Genomic DNA, 17,911 nt, shown 5'->3' on the forward strand with positions numbered 1-17,911 from the left:
GTCTATGCCTCATAATTTTGTAGACCTCCAGCAGGTCTCATCTCAGCCTCCATCTTTGCAGTGTAAACAATCCATGTTTATTCAATCTTATAGCCAACACTCTTGAGACCAGGCAACTTCCTGATGAACCTTTTTTGCACTCTCTCCAAAGCTTCCACGTCCTTCTGGTAGTGTGGTGACCAGAACTGCAATCAATACTCCAAATGCGGCCTAACCAAGGCTCTATATAACTGCAACATGAGGTCCCAACTCTTGTACTCAATGCCCTGACTGAAGGCAAGCATGCCATATGCTTTCTTAATCACCTTGGCTACCTATTTTGCCACTGTGGAGCTGCACCCTCAGATCACTCTATATGTTAATAGCCTCATCTTAATTCCCCTCTTATCCTGAGGCTATGAGCAGGGAGACAGATAAGAAACTACCTGTTAAAAACCTGTTTAAATAAGTTTAAAGCACTTTGTAGTAAGAACTAACCTTGTAGAACTGTTTAAATCATTTAACAGCATTTTTGTGGGCTTTTTGTATTTACCGCTTTAAGAATTCTGAGGGAGTGGTTAGAAGGGAGTTGAGGGGGAGCAGGCTTTAAATCAGCTCCAGGTTTAAAAGGAGGCCTGGTGTAGACAGCGGGCAGCGTCGGAGCGGGAAGCAGAGTGAGCTATTAGGGCTTAAGATCAAAAGGGCTTGGGGGGAAAAGGGCCAGGTAAGTTCGTGTGGAAATTTTCAATACTACTGCAGTGAATAATGGAGGGGCATGTGATGTGTTGTTTCTGTATGATGTGAGAACTGGTGGACCCCAGGGTCCTCCCAGGTGACCACGTCTGCAGTAAGTGCAGGTTGCTGGAGGAGCTCCAGCTCAAGGTAGATGAGCTGGCCTCTGAGCTACAGACACTGAGGCTCATCAGGGGGAGAGTCAATGGGGTGCAAGTGACATCCACCCCCCTAGACTGGCTAACTCTAAGGGTCAGGAACAAGAGGGGGCTGCTGAGAGGAGGAAGGGGGGGTGGGGAGAGGAGGCCTCAGCCTCTCAATCTGCATTAACAGGTTTGAGGTTCTTGCTTCCAGTCTGGACGAGGACGAGGGAGGTGAGGTTGGTGAGCAAACTGCACACGGTACAGTGATGCAGCAGGACATAGGCAAAGAGAAGGTGAAAAGGAACGTAGTAGTGATTGGGGATAGTGGGGTGAAGGGTATTGACACTGTGCTTTGTCACAATGACAAAGTGCACAGAAGGGTGTGTTGTCTGCCTGGTGCTCGGGTCCAGGATGTCGCATCTGGGCTGCAGAGGAACATGGAGTGGGAGGGTGAGAATCCAGTCATTGTGGTAGGCAAAATGAGAACTGAGGATCTGGGGCGGGAGTATGAAAAGCTGGGAATGGAATTAAAAAGTAGAACCGACAAGGTGGTTATCTCTGGGCTACTGCTTGAACTGAGTGCAGACGAGCGTAGGGTTGGCAGGATTAAGGAAGTGAATGGGTGGCTCAGAGATTGGTGTGGGAGGAATGGGTTTGAATTTATGGGGCATTGGCATCAGTATTGGGGTCGGTGGGACCTGTTCAGGTGCGATGGGGTGGGTCTGAACCGTGCTGGGACCAGAGTCCTGGTGAATCGTGTAAAGAGGACTGTAGACAGGGCTTTAAACTAATTGGGGGGAGAGGGAAGAGGGGAGGGGAGGGAAGAGGGGAAGGGGGAGGGGAGGGGAGGGGAGGGGGGGGGAAGAGGAGAAGAGGGAGAAGAGGGAGAGGAGGGGGGAGGGAGAGGAGGGGGGGAGGGAGAGGAGGGGGGGAGGGGGAGAGGAGAGGGAGAGGAGGGGGGGAGGGAGAGGGAGAGGAGGGGGGGAGGGAGAGGGAGAGGAGGGGGGAGGGAGAGGGAGAGGAGGGGGGGAGGGAGAGGGAGAGGAGGGGGGGAGGGAGAGGGAGAGGAGGGGGGGAGGGAGAGGGAGAGGAGGGGGGGAGGGAGGGGGGGGAGGGAGAGGAGGGGGGGAGGGAGGGGGAGAGGAGGGGGGGAGGGAGAGGAGGGGGGAGGGAGGGGGGGAGGGGGAGAGGAGAGGGAGGGGAGGGGGGAGGGAGAGGAGGGGGGAGGGAGGGGGGGAGGGGGAGAGGAGAGGGAGGGGAGGGGGAGAGGGGAGGGAGAGGAGGGGGGGAGGGAGGGGGGGAGAGGGAGGGGAGGGGGAGAGGAGAGGGAGGGGAGGGGGAGGGAGAGGAGGGGGGAGGAGAGGAGGGGGGAGGGGAGGGGAGAGGGGGGGGAGAGGGGGAGGGAGGGGAGGGGAGGGGAGAGGGGGGGAGAGGGGGAGGGAGAGGAGGGGGGGGAGAGGAGGGGAGGAGAGGAGGGAGAGGAGGGGGGGGAGAGGAGGGGAGGAGAGGAGGGGGGGAGGGGGGGGAGAGGAGAGGGGAGGAGAGGAGGGGGGAGGGGGGAGGAGAGGAGGGGGGAGGGGGGGGAGAGGAGGGGGGAGGAGAGGAGAGGGAGAGGAGGGGGGGAGAGGAGGGGGGAGGAGAGGAGAGGGAGAGGAGGGGGGAGAGGAGGGGGGAGGAGGGGGGGGGAGGAGGGGGGAGGAGAGGAGAGGGAGAGGAGAGGAGGGGGGAGGAGGGGGGGGAGGAGGGGGGAGGAGAGGAGAGGGAGAGGAGAGGAGAGGGAGAGGAGGGGGGGGAAGAGGAGGGGGGGAGGAGAGGAGAGGGAGAGGGGGGGGGGAAGAGGAGGGGGGGAGGAGAGGAGAGGGAGAGGAGGGGGGGAGGAGAGGAGAGGGAGAGGGGGGGGGAGAGGAGGAGAGGAGAGGAGAGGAGAGGAGAGGGAGAGGGGGGGGGAAGAGGAGGGGGGGAGGAGAGGAGAGGGAGAGGGGGGGGAAGAGGAGGGGGGGAGGAGAGGAGAGGGGGGGGGAGAGGAGGGGGGGGAAGAGGAGAAGAGGGAGGGGGGGGAAAGAGGAGAAGAGGGAGGGGGGGGGGAAGAGGAGAGGGAGGGGGGGGGGAAAGAGGAGAGGGAGGGGGGGGGAAAGAGAAGAGGGAGGGGGGGGGGGGAAAGAGAAGAGGGAGGGGGGGGGGAAAGAGAAGAGGGGGGGGGGGGGGAAAGAGAAGAGGGAGGGGGGGGGGGAAAGAGAAGAGGGAGGGGGGGGGGGAAAGAGAAGAGGAGGGGGGGGGAAAGAGGAGGGGGGGGGGGAAAGAGGAGGGGGGGGGGGGAGAAAGAGGAGGGGGGGGGAAAAGAGGAGGGGGGGGGAAAAGAGGAGGGGGGGGGAAAGAGGAGGGGGGGGGAAAGAGGAGGGGGGGGGAAGAGGAGAAGAGGGAGGGGGGGGGGAAGAGGAGAAGAGGGAGGGGGAAAGAGGAGGGGGGGGGGAAAGAGGAGAAGAGGGGGGGGGGAAAGAGGAGAAGAGGGAGGGGGGAGGAGAGGAGAAGAGGGAGGGGAGGGAAGAGGGAGGGGGAGGGAAGAGGGAGGGGGAGGGAAGAGGGAGGGGGAGGGAAGAGGGAGGGGGAGGGAAGAGGGAGGGGGAGGGAAGAGGGAGGGGGAGGGAAGAGGGAGGGGGAGGGAAGAGGGAGGGGGAGGGAAGAGGGAAGAGGGAGGGAGAGGGAGAGGGGAGGGGGGGGGAGAGGGGGGGGGGGAGAGGGGGGGGGGAGAGGAGGGGGGAGGAGAGGAGGGGGGAGGAGGGGAGAGGGAGAGGAGGGGGGAGGAGAGGGAGAGGAGGGGGGGGGAGAGGAGGGGGAGAGGAGGGGGGAGGAGAGGGAGCGTTCGGTCGTTCTTGGAGGAGGGGGGGGGAGAGGAGGGGGGGAGGAGAGGAGAGGAGAGGGAGAGGGGGGGAAAGAGGAGAAGGGGGAGGGAAGAGGGAGGGGGAGGGAAGAGGGAGGGGGAGGGAAGAGGGAGGGGGAGGGAAGAGGGAGGGGGAGGGAGGGGGAGGGGGGAGAGGGGGGAGGAGAGGGGGGGAGGGGGGAGGGGAGGGGGAGGGGAGGGGGGAGAGAGAGGGGAGGGGGAGGGGGGAGGGGAGGGGGGAGGGGGGGAGGGGGAGGAGGGGGAGGGGGGGGGGGAGAGAGGGAGGGGGGGGGGGGGGAGAGGGGAGGGGGAGGGGGGGGAGGGGGAGGGGGGAGAGAGGGAGGGAGGGGGAGAGGGGAGGGGGAGGGGGGGAGGGGGAGGGGGGAGAGAGGGAGGGAGGGGGGAGAGAGGGAGGGAGGGGGGAGAGAGGGAGGGAGGGGGGAGAGAGGGAGGGAGGGGGGAGAGAGGGAGGGGGAGGAAGAGGGAGGGGGAGGAAGAGGGAGGGAGGGGGAGAGGGGGGGGAAGAGGGAGGGAGGGGGAGAGGGGGGGGAAGAGGGAGGGAGGGGGAGAGGGGGGGGAGAGGGAGGGAGGGGGAGAGGGGGGGAAGAGGGAGGGAGGGGGAGAGGGGGGGGAAGAGGGAGGGAGGGGGAGAGGGGGGGGAAGAGGGAGGGAGGGGAGAGGGGGGGAGAGGGAGGGAGGGGGAGAGGGGGGGAAGAGGGAGGGAGGGGGAGAGGGGGAAGAGGGAGGGAGGGGGAGGGGGGGGGGGAGAGGGAGGGAGGGGGGGGGAGAGGGAGGGAGAGGAGAGGGAGGGGAGGGAGAGGGAGGGGAGGGAGAGGGAGAGGGAGAGGGGAGGGGGAGAGGAGAGGGGAGGGAGAGGGAGAGGGGCGGGGGAGGGAGGGAGAGGGAGCGGGGGAGGGAGGGAGGGAGGAGGGGGGAGGGAGGGAGAGGGAGAGGGGGGAGGGGGGGAGAGAGGGACGGGGGGAGGGAGAGAGGGGAGGGGGGGGGGAGGAGGGGGGGGAGGAGGGGGGGGAGGAGGGGGGGGAGGGGAGGGGGGGGGGAGGGGAGAGGGGAGAGGGGGGGGGAGGGGAGAGGGGAGAGGGGGGGGGGGAGGGGGGGGGAGGGGAGAGGGAGGGGAGAGGGAGGGAGGGGGGGAGGGGGGTGCGAGGGTAGGTGACATTGAGGCCTAAAGTTAAGGAGAGGGTACAGGTAAGGGTAGAGCGAGGATGTCCCAATAATAGAGGGAGTAGGGGGCGTGAGTATGGTTGGTGGCGTTCTGGCAAATAGGGTCCAGGTGAAGGCTGGGATGAAGGCACTTTATCTGAATGCCACGAAGCATTCGGAATAAAGTGGATGAGCTGGTGGCGCAGCACACCAGAAATGGATATGATCTGGTGGCCATTACAGAGACGTGGCTGCAAGGTGACAGGGACTGGGAGCTGAATGTCCAGGGGTATCAAGTGTTTAGGAAGGATAGGTGGGAGGAAAAAGGAGGGGGCGTAGCTCTGCTGATTAAGGACAGCATCAGGGTGGTAGCAAGGGATGATAATGGAGCCAAAGAGCACAAAGTGGAATCGTTGTGGCAAAGGGAGGAAGACACTGGTGGGTGTCGTCTATAGGCCCCCGAATAATGATCTGGAGGTGGGGCGGGCTGTTAACGCGCAAATATGTGCGGCATGCAGGAATGGGATGGCCGTAATTATGGGGGATTTCAATCTGCATATTGATTGGTCGACCCATGTTGGACGCGGTGGGCTCGAGGAGGAGTTCTTGGAATGCTGCCAGGATAGTTTCCTTGAACAGCGTGTGTTGGAGCCGACGCGGGAGTGAGCTATCTTGGATCTGGTGTTATGTAATGAGGCGGGTAGAATCAGGGACCTTGCGGTGAAGGATCCTCTTGGGGAGAGTGATCATTGTATGGTGGAGTTTCTGGTGCTGATGGAGGAGGACAAAGTGGGTTCCCGGACACGTGTCCTTTGTTTGAACAGAGGGGAGTACGGTAGGATGAGAGAAGAATTGGCGAATGTGGACTGGGGGAGCGCATTGGAAGGTAGGTCTGCTGAGGAGCAGTGGAGGATTTTTAAGGAGATCTTTCTTGGTGCTCAGCAGAAATTTATTCCGATGGTCAAAAAGGACCGTAGGAGGAGAGGTAATAAGCCGTGGATAACGAAGGAGGTGAAGGAAAGTGTTAAATTAAAAGCGGAGGAATTTAGAGTAGCTAAAAGAGTAGTGGGCGAGAAGAGGATTGGGATAGGTTTAAATGTCAACAAAGAAAGAAATTGATAAAGAAGGGTAGGAGAAACTATGAAGCTGGGCTAGCGCTTAATATAAAAAAGGATAGCAAGAGTTTTTAATAAGTATATAAAAAGGAAGAGGCTGGCTAGGGTGAATGTTGGACCCTTAGAGGATGAGAAGGGGGACTTAGTGGTAGGGGATGGGGAAATGGCTGAGGTCTTGAATAACTTTTTTGTTTTGGTCTTCACGGAGGAGGATGTGAATAATTTGCTGGGTGTTAGAGATGGAAAGGTGGTAGGACTGGAGGGTCTCAATGACATTATTGTTACTAGAGAGGCGGTGCTTGACAGACTGGAGGGGCTGATTGTGGACAAGTCCCCAGGACTGGATGGAATGCATCCGAGGGTTCTGAAAGAAATGGCGGAGGTGATAGTGGATGCCTTGGTGGTTATTTTCCAGACGTCGCTGGATTCCGGGGAAGTGCCAGAAGATTGGAAAGCGGCTAATGTTACGCCGTTGTTTAAGAAGGGTGCCAGGCAAAAGGCGAGGAATTATAGGCCGGTTAGTTTAATGTCTGTTGTAGGTAAAATGTAAGAATCCGTCATCAAGGAGGAAATAGCAAGGCATCTTGAGGGGAATTGCTTGATAGAGCAGACGCAGCACAGTTTCGTTAAGGGGAAGTCGCGTCTGACAAATTTACTGGAGTTCTACGAGGATGTGTCTAGGGCAGTGGATAGAGGAGAGCCGGTGGATGTGGTCTTTCTTGATTTTCAGAAGGCGTTTGACAAGGTACCTCACAAGAGGTTATTGCAGAAGGTCAGGGGACATGGAGTTGGGGGTAGGGTGTTAGCGTGGATAGAGGACTGGTTGTCAAATAGGAGGCAGAGAGTGGGGGTCAATGGGTGCTATTCGGATTGGCGGTTGGTGACTAGTGGAGTGCCTCAGGGGTCGGTGCTGGGGCCTCAGCTATTTACCATTTATATAGATGATCTGGAGGAGGGAACCGAGTGTATGGTGTCGAAATTTGCTGATGACACCAAGATTGGTGGAATGGCAAATTGCATGGAGGGTGTGGAGAGTCTGCAGAAGGATCTAGATAGGCTGGGCAAATGGGCCAGGAACTGGCAAATGGAATTTAATGTTGGCAAGTGCGAGGTGGTCCACTTTGGTAGGAATAATGGTAGGAAGGATTATTACTTACGTGGAGAAAAACTGCAGCAGGCGACGGTGCAGAGGGACCTCGGGGTCCTTGTGCATGAGTCGCAAAAACCCAGCTTGCAGGTGCAGCAGGTGGTCAGGAAGGCAAATGGGATGCTGGCCTTCATAGCGAGGGGGGTTGAATATAAAAGTAGGGAGGTCTTGCTGCGGCTGTATAGGGCATTGGTAAGACCGCAGCTGGAGTACTGTGTGCAGTTTTGGGCGCCGCACTTACGCAAGGATATTTTGGCCTTGGAGGGAGTGCAGAGGAGGTTTACTAGGCTGATGCCGGAGTTGAGAGGGTTGAGCTATGAGCAGAGGCTGAATAAACTAGGCTTGTACTCGTTAGAGTTTAGAAGAATGAGGGGAGATCTCATTGAGACGTATAAGATGATGAATGGGATGGATAGGATAGAGGTGGAGAGGCTCTTCCTGCTCAAAAGGACAGTAGGACTAGGGGGCACAGCCTCAAGATAAAGGGGGGGGCGGTTTAGAACGGAGTTGAGGAAGAACTTCTTCACTCAAAGGGTGGTGAATCCCTGGAATTCTCTGCCCGTTGAAGTGGTGGAGGCTACCTCGCTAAATATTTTTAAGACGCGGGTTGATGGGTTTTTGATAAGAGAGGGGATTGAGGGTTATGGGGAGAGGGCGGGAATGTGGAACTGAGCCACGACAGATCAGCCATGATCTTATTGAATGGCAGGGCAGGCTCGAAGGGCCAGATGGCCTACTCCTGCTCCTATTTCTTATGTTCTTATGTTCTTATGTTCTAATTCTAGAGATTCCAGCCAGGAAGAACAGTATTTGTGTCTACCCCCTCAAGCCCTCTTTGAAACAAATATAATTCTATGAGGTCACTTCTCACTCTCGAGAGAACATAGACCCAATCTATTCAAATCCTACTCTAGGCACAACCCTCACCCAAATGGGAAATCAGCCAAACTGCACCATTCTAATATTTGTTTGAGAAGATTACATCCAGTACATAGTTGGGACTTTGGCTGTAGAAAGTAATTGGCATCAAGTCTTAAAACCTTGAACATAGGAACAGGAGTAGGTCATCGTGTTCCTTCAACTACTCAATTAGATTATGATCTGTTTGTGTCTTTTAACTCTATCTATCCCTTTGATCCCATAACCCACTGTCTGACACATCTATCAATGTTAATTTTCCATTCACCCCACCTCAACAGATTTTCCTGATGTGAGACACAGAGTTCTGAATTTCCACTACGCTTATTCTGAAGAAATGCCACCGGACGCCTGATTAGAAAATAAAAGGTCACAGGGTTCCAGAGGACCTAGGTAGACAATATTGTAGTTTGACCAAGAATTAGATTCAGAAAACCGTAAGTGTTTAATCCACATGTCCATCATTACCTCCTCGAGCAGGACAGCTCTGTCCAACTCCTGCACTTTACGAATTGCCTTGTACATCATCTTCTCCTGTATAAAGTTGAGCTTTTCTTTCTCAACCTGCTCTTTCTTGCTGGTAATAAGGATGCACTTGCTATTTTGTGCTCTGCCACGGCCTGTAACAGCAGCAATAGATTACATTAACCCTTGACAGGATGGACAGAAATGGCATTTCAGAATTGTCATAAAACAACTTGCTGTGCCTACACAAAAAAACGTGGGTCGATTGGGAAGATCACTAGATCATGGGTGCCTGTGGAATTTAATATGCCGCGGGAAAAGTGTAGTGTTGCTACAAGAATAGTTAACAAACCAAACCAAAGTATGTGGATGACTTTGTGTGGAGAACATTTAACATAGCACGTGCATACTGTGAAAAGTAATGTAGATATTAAATTGAGGTTAGTAGGTGTAGCAGACCGTTTTACCAAAGTCCTTCATATTCCATTTGGTAACTATTCTTGTAGCAACACTACACTTTTCCCACGGCATATTAAATTCCACAGGCACCCCTGATCTAGTGATCTTCCCAATCAACCCTCATTTTTCTTAGTGGCTACTGACTCTATCACAAATAATTGTTCCTAGAAGCTTCCCCACCACTGAAGTTAAACTGGCTGGTCTGTTAATGCTGCACGTAACCAAATAATCTTTTTCAAACAAGGGCCTAATGTCTGCAAATGTCCAGTCCTCTGATGCCTCGAGTCCAGCAGCGACTAAGATTATGGCCCGTACCCCTGCAATTTCCATTCTCACTTTCTTGATAAGGACAGATCACTGCCTGTCCGAAGAACCAATCCCGATGGAATGGGATTTCATCAGAAAACGAGTAGCAATGGTACTTGGTGTGAGGAACTCTCGCTCAGACATTAACCAGCTGTACCAGTAAAAGAGGGACTGGGAAAGCAAAAGAAATCATCATTGATCCTATTCACACCAGCATGGAGTGGAGCTACTTGAGCAATAGGTGCCAGTTTAAAACAAATTCAACCTGTGAGATAGTCTTGGTTTAGCATCCAGATTGAATTTTGTCGCATGCAAACATGGTCTACCCAGCTGTGGGTAGAAAGGTCAGCTTAACTTCATCTGAACTTCATGACCCCAGTTAAGAATCTTGTTCAGTTGAAGAATCATGGCCATCAAGAAATTTCAGTGGGGAGGGGATTAAATTTCAATCCTCACCATCACAGAATCAAACAGGTCACTCACCACCTGTACTAAGAGCCAATCCCATTTTCACTACATTTATTTCTGTATTGTTGAAGGACCCAAAAGCACTTTGAATTAAGCCACTTGTTAACCAGGCCTAAACATTACTCGAGCAACACATTTGTTACGAAACAATGGCACGTGTGGAGGAGGATAGATCAGTTATTTGTACCTTACTTCTTCAATGACCTTACCTCTTGTTTGGATCATCTTTATAACATTACCCACATATTCGTACAACAGTACGAGGTTACACTGAGCAATGTCAATTCCTTCGTCAGCAACAGAGGTTGCTACAAGGATTTTGCTTCCAGAATTGTCTTTAAATGAAGTCAGTACATTTTTCTGTGAGGGCAGAGTCATTCCTGCAAAACACAATATACAAATTGCTAAAGCAATTGGGTTTAATGAGGCTCCATCAATATCTTTGCAATTGGCATTAGTTTCATTGGTCAGAACATTGAATACAGGAGTTGGGATGTCTTGTTAAAGCTGTACAAGACATTGGTAAGGCCACACTTGGAATACTGGGTATAGTTCTGGTCACTCCATTATAGAAAAGATATTACTAAACTAGAAAGAGTGCAGAAAAGATTTACTAGGATGCCACTGGGAGTTGATGGATTGAGTTATAAGGAGAAGCTGAATAGTCTGGGACTTTTTTCTCTGGAGCATAGGAGGCTAAGGGGTGACCTTATAGAGGTCTATAAAATAATGAGGGACATAGACAAGGTAGTCAATATCTTTTCCCAAAGATAGGGGAATCTAAAACTAGAGGACATAGGTTTAAGGTGAGAGGGGAGAGATACAGAAGTATCCAGAGGGGCAATTTTTTCACACAGAAGGTGGTGAGTGTCTGGAATAAGTTGCCGGAGGTAGTAGTAGAGGCAGGTACAATTTTATCTTTTAAAAAGCATTTAAATAGTTACATCGGTATAGAGGGATAAAAGGCCAAATGTGGGCAATTGGGATTAGTTTAGGGGTTTTAAAAAAAGAGGCTGGAATGGACAAGTTGGGCCGAAGGACCCGTTTCCATGCTGTAAACCTCTATGACTCTATCTCCTCTAGCACTATGTCTACATTTCTCCAATTCCAGCCTCTCACACATCCCTGATCCAGTACTGGTCTTTCAGCTGCCTGCATCTTAAACTCTAAATTTCCTCTTTAACCTTCACTATCTTGATATCTTCGCTCCTTTAAGGTGCTCTGTAAACACAACCTCCTTGAAAAAGCCTTTGGTTGAAAAGAATGGAATGTAAATAGAGACGTTTTGCCAAAACTATTCCAGGCACCTGTTAGACCAGACCTGGAATATTGTGAACGGTTTTTATCCCCTGATCTAAGGAAAGATGTACTGGCTGTGGAGGCAGTCCAGAGAAGGTTCACTAGGTTGATCCTCGCTATGGAGGGATTCTATGAGGTGAGGTTCAATAGGTTGGGTGTGAACTTGTTGGAGTTTTGCAAAATGAGAGGTGACCTTATTGTGACATATGCCATAATTTTACTGCCCCACCTACCACGGGAATAAGGTTGGACAATGGGAAGGTCGGGTGGGATTTTTACAGTTTTGGGATGAGTGAGGCCGTAGAATCCCACCCATAAGATTCTCAGGATAAATGCTGAGAGTTGTTTCCCCTTGTGGGAGAGTCTTGGACCAGAGGACATACTCTCAGAATAAGGGGGTCACCCACTGAAGACAGATGAGGAGGAATCTCATCTCAGAGGGGAGTGAATCTGTGGAATTCTTTACCATAGTGGGCTGGGGCGTTAAGTATGTTCAAGGCTGAGACAAACAAATTTTTAATCAGTAAGGGAACCAAGCGTTATGGAGAATAGGTGGGAAAGTGGAGTAGAGGATAATCAGATCAGTCATGACCTCACTGAATGGCAAAGCAAATGGCCTACTTCTTCTGTGTCTAATGGTCTGGGAGGAAACACATGCAGACACATGGTGAATGTGCAAACTCCACACAGTTAGAAGTCTCACAACACCAGGTTAAAGTCCAACAGGTTTATTTGGAATCATGAACTTTCGGAGCATTGCTTATTCATCAGATGAATGGATAGTTAGGTTTCAGAAACACAGCATATAGGGGCAAAGACACAATTGCAAGATAATGGTTGGAATGCAAGTTTTTTTTTCAGGTAATCAAGTCTTGACAGGTACAGACAGTGCGAATGGAGAGAGGGACTTCTATCTGTGCCATCCCCAGTCCAACACCAGCAACTCCTCATCAAACTCCACACAGACAGTGACCCGAGGCTGGAATTGAACCTGGGACCCTGGCACTGTGAGGCAGCAGTGCTAACCACTGTGCTGCCCTTAGCAGGTTACTGATCTTTCAGTGGAAACAATTTCTACTTACTTATATCAACATCCTTGCTAATTTTAACATCTCATACTTAAATAACATCTTAGTAAGGAGTACAGCTTTATCATGTTAAAGTCTATCATAGCAATCAGCAAATTACCTGAGCTCTTTGATCTTCCCAACAACATTTCTGGCTTTAAGAATGTCAATGCCTCACAATCTTGTAACCACTTCTTCAGAGCCTGTAAATATTTAGAAAATGGAAAATTATATGCACTTTTAAATAAATATAAAGGTGCCTTGAGCAAAGAATAGCTTACCCCAACATCATCTGAACCTCATTTTGATAAGATTTCGTGATTTGCTCAACCTGATTTCAAGTAAGTTTTTTTTAAAAATTCAGACAGTTAAGAAAACATTTACTTTCTATTGCCTGCATTGGAAGAACAGGAGGAGGCCATTCAGACCCTTGAACCTATTCTATTGTGTCAAAGGATCCCTACAGTGCAGAAGGAGGCAATTCAGTCCACCAAGCCTGTGTCAACAATAATCCCACCCAGGCCTTATCCGTGTAAACCCACAATCTTTAACTGAGTTTCTGGATTAATAGTCTAGCAACAATACCACTAGGCCATCACCTCCCCTGGAGAATGCTGGATGGAGGGCAGAAATTTGGGAATATATTCGGAACAAAATATGATCAAAGTGGAGGGACAGAAGGAAATCTTGTTGTCTTTAAGCTAATCCATTGAAGAATTTGGGACTTTTGCTACTTGTTCTTAGGGTGACCAAAGCAATGGCTTTGAATGGAACCCTTACTTTCTTCGTAAAGAATATTGGTTGATAATTTGATCCAGGTCCAGATGCATACTCTGGACACCATAATTTAGGATGGATGTGGAGGCTTTGGAGAGGGTATAGAAGAGATTTACCAGAATAGTTCCAGAGCTGAGATATGGTTAGCACAAGTTCGATTCCCAGCTTGGGTCACTGTCTGTGTGGAGTTTGCACATTCTCCCCGTGTCTGCATGGGTTTCCTCCGAATGCTCGGGTTTCCTCCCACAGTCCAAAGATGTGCCAGGCTAAATTGCCCCTTAGTGTCAGGAGGACTAGCTAGAGTAAATGCATGGCATTTTGGGGATAGGGCCTGGGTGGGATTGTGATCGGTACAGCCTTGATGGACCAAATGGCCTCCTTCTGCCCTGTAGGATTCTATGATTCAATGAACATAAGGTTGTTGTTATCAATGACTGGTTGGGATCTGGAATGCACTGCTTGATACGGTGTTGGAAACAGATTCATTGGTAACTTACAGAAGGCACTGGATAAAGACTTGAAGGAGGAAAACCTTAAGTGATATGGGGAATGAGCCAGGGAGTGGGACTAAGTGGGTTGCTTCCAAAAGAGAGAGCATAGACTCGATGGATCGAATGGTCCGAAGGTGGTGTACTACTCTATGACACCATTCTATATTGTCCAGAACGCCGAGATAAACATTTTTGTGTTAGCCAGGAACCTTTGTGTGAACAGAGATAATGAGGTAAGCTCTACAAACTGGTAAAACATTCTTTGACATCAATTAATTAATCAGGTTTTACAATGGAAACCACAGCTCATTCTGCAAAAGCTTTCAGCAGAACCACAACTGTGGAACTTATTCTGGACAAACTACTTATTTCTGCTGAATAATAAAGTCTGTATAGTGACAGCACAAGTCCCAATCAGAATACTGGTAAGTGATGGGTCAAATTATGTAATCATATCTGTGGACATGCACTGCTGTAAATGATTGGGATTGTTTTACTCTCATGTATTGAGTAATTATCCTCCACTCATTGCATGTTACATGGAGAAATAATTCTGCTTGCATCAGGACACTTTGTTGTAGTTTTAGTCATAAGTTTTGCCCTGTATCTAAGGAAGAATGTGCTGGCCTTGGAGAGGATCCAGAGGAGGTTCATGAGAATGATCCCAGGAATGAAAAGCTTGACATATGAGGAGTGTTTGAGGACTCTGGGTCTATACTCAATGGAGCTCGAGTGCAAGCTCCACTGCAGGGAGCGGGGATCTCACTGAAACTTACAGAATATTGAAAGGCCTGGATAGAGTGGACGTGGGGGAGATGTTTCCATTAGTGGGAGATTCTAGGATCCAAGTGCACAGCTCAGTGTAAAGCCTTTAGAACTGAGATGAGGAGGAATTTCTTCAACCAGAGGGTGGTGAATCTATGGAATTCATTGCTCTAGGTCATTGTATTTAAAACAGAGATAGATTTTTGATTGGTAAGGGGATCAAAGGTTATGGGGGGAAGGTGGGAAAAACGGAGCCATTATTGACTGGCAGAGCAGACTTGATGGGCCAAATGCCCTAATTCTGCTCCTCTATCTTATGAGCTTGCAGTACACTTTGTTTGCTGTTAACATTCGCTCTGTGGACAAACGCATTCTTATTAACGCGACTAAACAGGTAGCTTACATCTGCAAGTGCCCGAGTTTGGACAAACAGAATAGTTTTGGTGTTTGGATTGCTCTCGTACTCTTCTTTCAGAATGTTCTTCACTGCAGAAAGCTTGGGATTCTCATTTCTTGGATCAGCTTCGATTTCCATCAGTTGCTGTTTCTTTTCTAATAGGACACAAAGCATCAAACTGGGATTCAGCTGAGGTAGCAAAACAGCGACATGGACAACAGGCAGTGCACATTATTAAGCATAAATCACCTGTCTTCAACAATCTGCATTTACATAGCATCTTTAATATGATAGATACCGGACAGGAGTTTTAACAAACACAAGTTGAGAATGAGCTACGTTGTTAAGGGGAGCTATTTTTGATAAATGACCAAACATTTTGTCAAAGTGTTAGGTATTAAAGGAGGAGTCATAGTATCATAGAACTAGGTCCACCTATTATTACAGAATCCCTACAGTGTGGAAGGAGGCCATTTGGCCCATCGAGTCTACACCAACAACAATCCCACCCAGGCCCTATCCCACAACCGCACATATTTACCTTGCTAATCCCTCTAACCGTCCCATCCTGGGACACTGAGGGGCAATTTAGCCTGCCCAATTAACCTAACCCACACTTCTTTGGACCGTGGGAGGAAAGGTTCCCAGAGGAAACCCATGCAGACATGGGGAGAATGTGCAGACTCTGCACAGACGGTGACCCAAGCCAGAAATCAAACCCAAGTCCCTGGCGCTGTGAGGTAACATGAGACACTGTGCTGCCCTTGACAGAGAGATATAGGCAGGGAATTCCAGAACTTAGGTGGGAAAGCTGAGGGTACAGCCAGTGATGAAAATTGGGGATTGCAGGAGGCCAGAACTGAAGGAGCGCTGAGATGGAGGGATGGTAGAGCTTACAGGAATATGCAGGGGTAAGGTCATGGAGGGATTTGAAAACAGAGATAAGAATTTAAAAACTGAAGCTGACTTAAGGTTAACACCATTAAAATCAGAAAGCCCACCTCTGGAGCCAGAATATAAAAAGAGATGAAAGATTAATTTTTTCCTAAAGCTTTATGAACGTGAGTGATGCTAAGCTTTATCCATAACTCTAGCATAACAAGATTAACACCATCACTGTAAAGAAACAGTGTGAACAATTCTAGAGGTAAGTAGGCAACCTGGCAAGAGATTCTCACCTTCGAATAAAGTAGTAAGCGTTTGTTCTGTCACATCGTATCCGCCTCTTTTCACATTATCAAAAAATTCCTCCAGATAGTTTATTGCATCTTTGGTGCGGGCGTCATCATTGATAATCAGAGCATCATTGTATTTCTAAGGGGAAAGAGAGGTTACAGTTAAACTGATGTAGGAGAACAATAGTTAATAACACACAATAAAACGGGAAATTCATTGTGTGGCTATTAAGAGCTGATTAAGAATCATAGAATCACCACAGTGCAGAAGGAGGCAATTCAGCCCACCGAATCTGTACTGACCACAATCCCACCCAAGCCCTATTCCCACAACCCTCACTTACCCTGCTAATCTTCCTGACATTAAGGGGAAATTTAGCATGGCTAATCAACCAGACCCACGCATCTTTGGAGTGTGAAAGGAAACCGGAGCACCTGGAGGAAACCCATGCAGACACGGGGAGAAAGTGCAGACTGCACACTCAGTAACCCGAGTCCGGAATTGAATCTGGGTCCCTGGCGCTGTGAGGCAGCAGCGCTAACCATTGTGCCACCGTGTACAGCGATTCTGAAATTATACAACAAAATGGATTCCAATATACAAATAAACTATAACAAATTGCATTTGTACAGCACTTGTAATATAGTAAAACACCCCAAGGAATGGTTATGGCAAAACATATCACCAGGCTACTTAAGATTATTGACAGATGACTGAAAGCTGCAATCCTGAAGAAGTCACACTGGGCCGGGTTCTCCCGTCCCGCTGCAGTGAATGGAGTTTTAGCTGAACGCCAAATTCTCCATCCTGGCTGACAGCGGTGGCAGGGCGTGAACGGCTGGAGAATTCTGGCCATTAATTCTGTTTCTCTCTCCATAGATTCTACCAGACCTGGGTATTTCCAGCATCTTCTGTTTTTATTTTGGATATCCAGTACCTGCAGTATTTTGATTTTACAATATGACCAAAAGCTTGTTTAAAAGAGGGAGTTTTCTTTTATATATGGAGTGTCTTAAAGCAGGAGAGAGCTGGGATAGGATGTGGGGAGGCAAGTCCAGAGCTCAGGGCGTGAACAGCTGACGGTAGTGGAATAAAAAGTGATCAGAGCTGAATGTAATGTGCAGATGTGAATCATATATCCAAACACGTAACCATATATCCAAACATTTCAGTTCCTATTAGATGTTCAGTTTAAAATTAGTGTAAAATATTCTTTTTGTGGGACACTTGTGGATCAACTCACTGCATGTGGACTGCAGCGATTCAAGAAGGCAGCTCACCATCACCTTCTCAAGGGCAATAAATGCTGGCTGGCCATCCCTAGTTACCCTTGAGAAGGTGGTGGTGAGCTCCCTTCTTGAATCGCTGCAGTCCACGTGTGGAGGGTTGATCCACAATGCCGGCAGGGAGAGCATTCCAGGATTTTGACCCAGCGACTACAAAGGAATGGCAATATATCTCCAAGTCAGGATGGCAAGTGGCTTGGAGGGGAACTTGCAGGTGGTGGTGTTCCCATGTATCTGCTGCCCTTCTAGGTGGAAGTGTTCATGGGTTTGGAAGGTGCTGTCTGAGGATCTTTGGTGAATTGCTGCAGTGCATCTCGCAGATAGTACACACTGCTGCTACTGAGCATCGGTGGTGGATGTTTGTAGATGTGGTGCCAATGAAGTGGGGCTGCTTTGTCCTGGATGGTGTCATATTGTACAGAAAAGCATTTTGTCCTGGAGTTAGAGGATGTGCAAATAGTTGAGTTTGAAATGAAAGTGAGTGGAAATGCATCAAATGCACACACTCAAAACCCAATCGATACCCAGGCAGTGACAGCAATACAGACAAGCTCTCCTCACCCGCAAGTGCTCAGTGTAAGTGAAGAGTGCCCGGCAGATCGCCTTCTCTTTTTCTGCATCAGGCAGTCGGAGAACTTTGCACTTCTTCTGCACTTCAATGATCCATTGCTCGTACTTCTGTGTCCCGCGGTTCGTGATCTGGATTTGTGATAGACCATCTGCAAGGATGAAATTAAACATTGAGACAGCTTTCCTCCACTGACCATGAACAATGACACCTAAGCACATTTAGAATTATCTACAATTAGTGAAAAAAAAAATGGAAATCTTTAATCCAGAATACAGACCACTCAGCACTAATGGGCCAGATCCGACCATGGG

General features: G+C 50.0%; 1 protein-coding gene across 2 annotated transcripts in view; it reads right to left on the reverse strand.

Annotated features, from left to right (window-relative positions):
- LOC145342869 (antiviral innate immune response receptor RIG-I-like) overlaps positions 1-17,911 on the reverse strand; it is an 86,893-nt gene that overhangs the window by 4,654 nt on the left and 64,328 nt on the right. For both annotated transcript variants that reach the window (XM_080188408.1, XM_080188406.1), the window contains 6 exons: positions 17,591-17,748; positions 15,746-15,881; positions 14,574-14,722; positions 12,259-12,340; positions 9,981-10,151; positions 8,542-8,693 (listed from right to left, as the gene is read on the reverse strand). In XM_080188408.1, the coding sequence (XP_080044534.1) occupies positions 8,542-8,693; positions 9,981-10,151; positions 12,259-12,340; positions 14,574-14,722; positions 15,746-15,881; positions 17,591-17,748 (848 nt within the window). The remainder of the gene's footprint in view (positions 1-8,541; positions 8,694-9,980; positions 10,152-12,258; positions 12,341-14,573; positions 14,723-15,745; positions 15,882-17,590; positions 17,749-17,911) is intronic.

This window comes from Carcharhinus amblyrhynchos, chromosome 5, assembly GCF_965287045.1.
Source record: "Carcharhinus amblyrhynchos chromosome 5, sCarAmb.v2.hapA, whole genome shotgun sequence".
Lineage (NCBI taxonomy): Eukaryota > Metazoa > Chordata > Chondrichthyes > Carcharhiniformes > Carcharhinidae > Carcharhinus > Carcharhinus amblyrhynchos.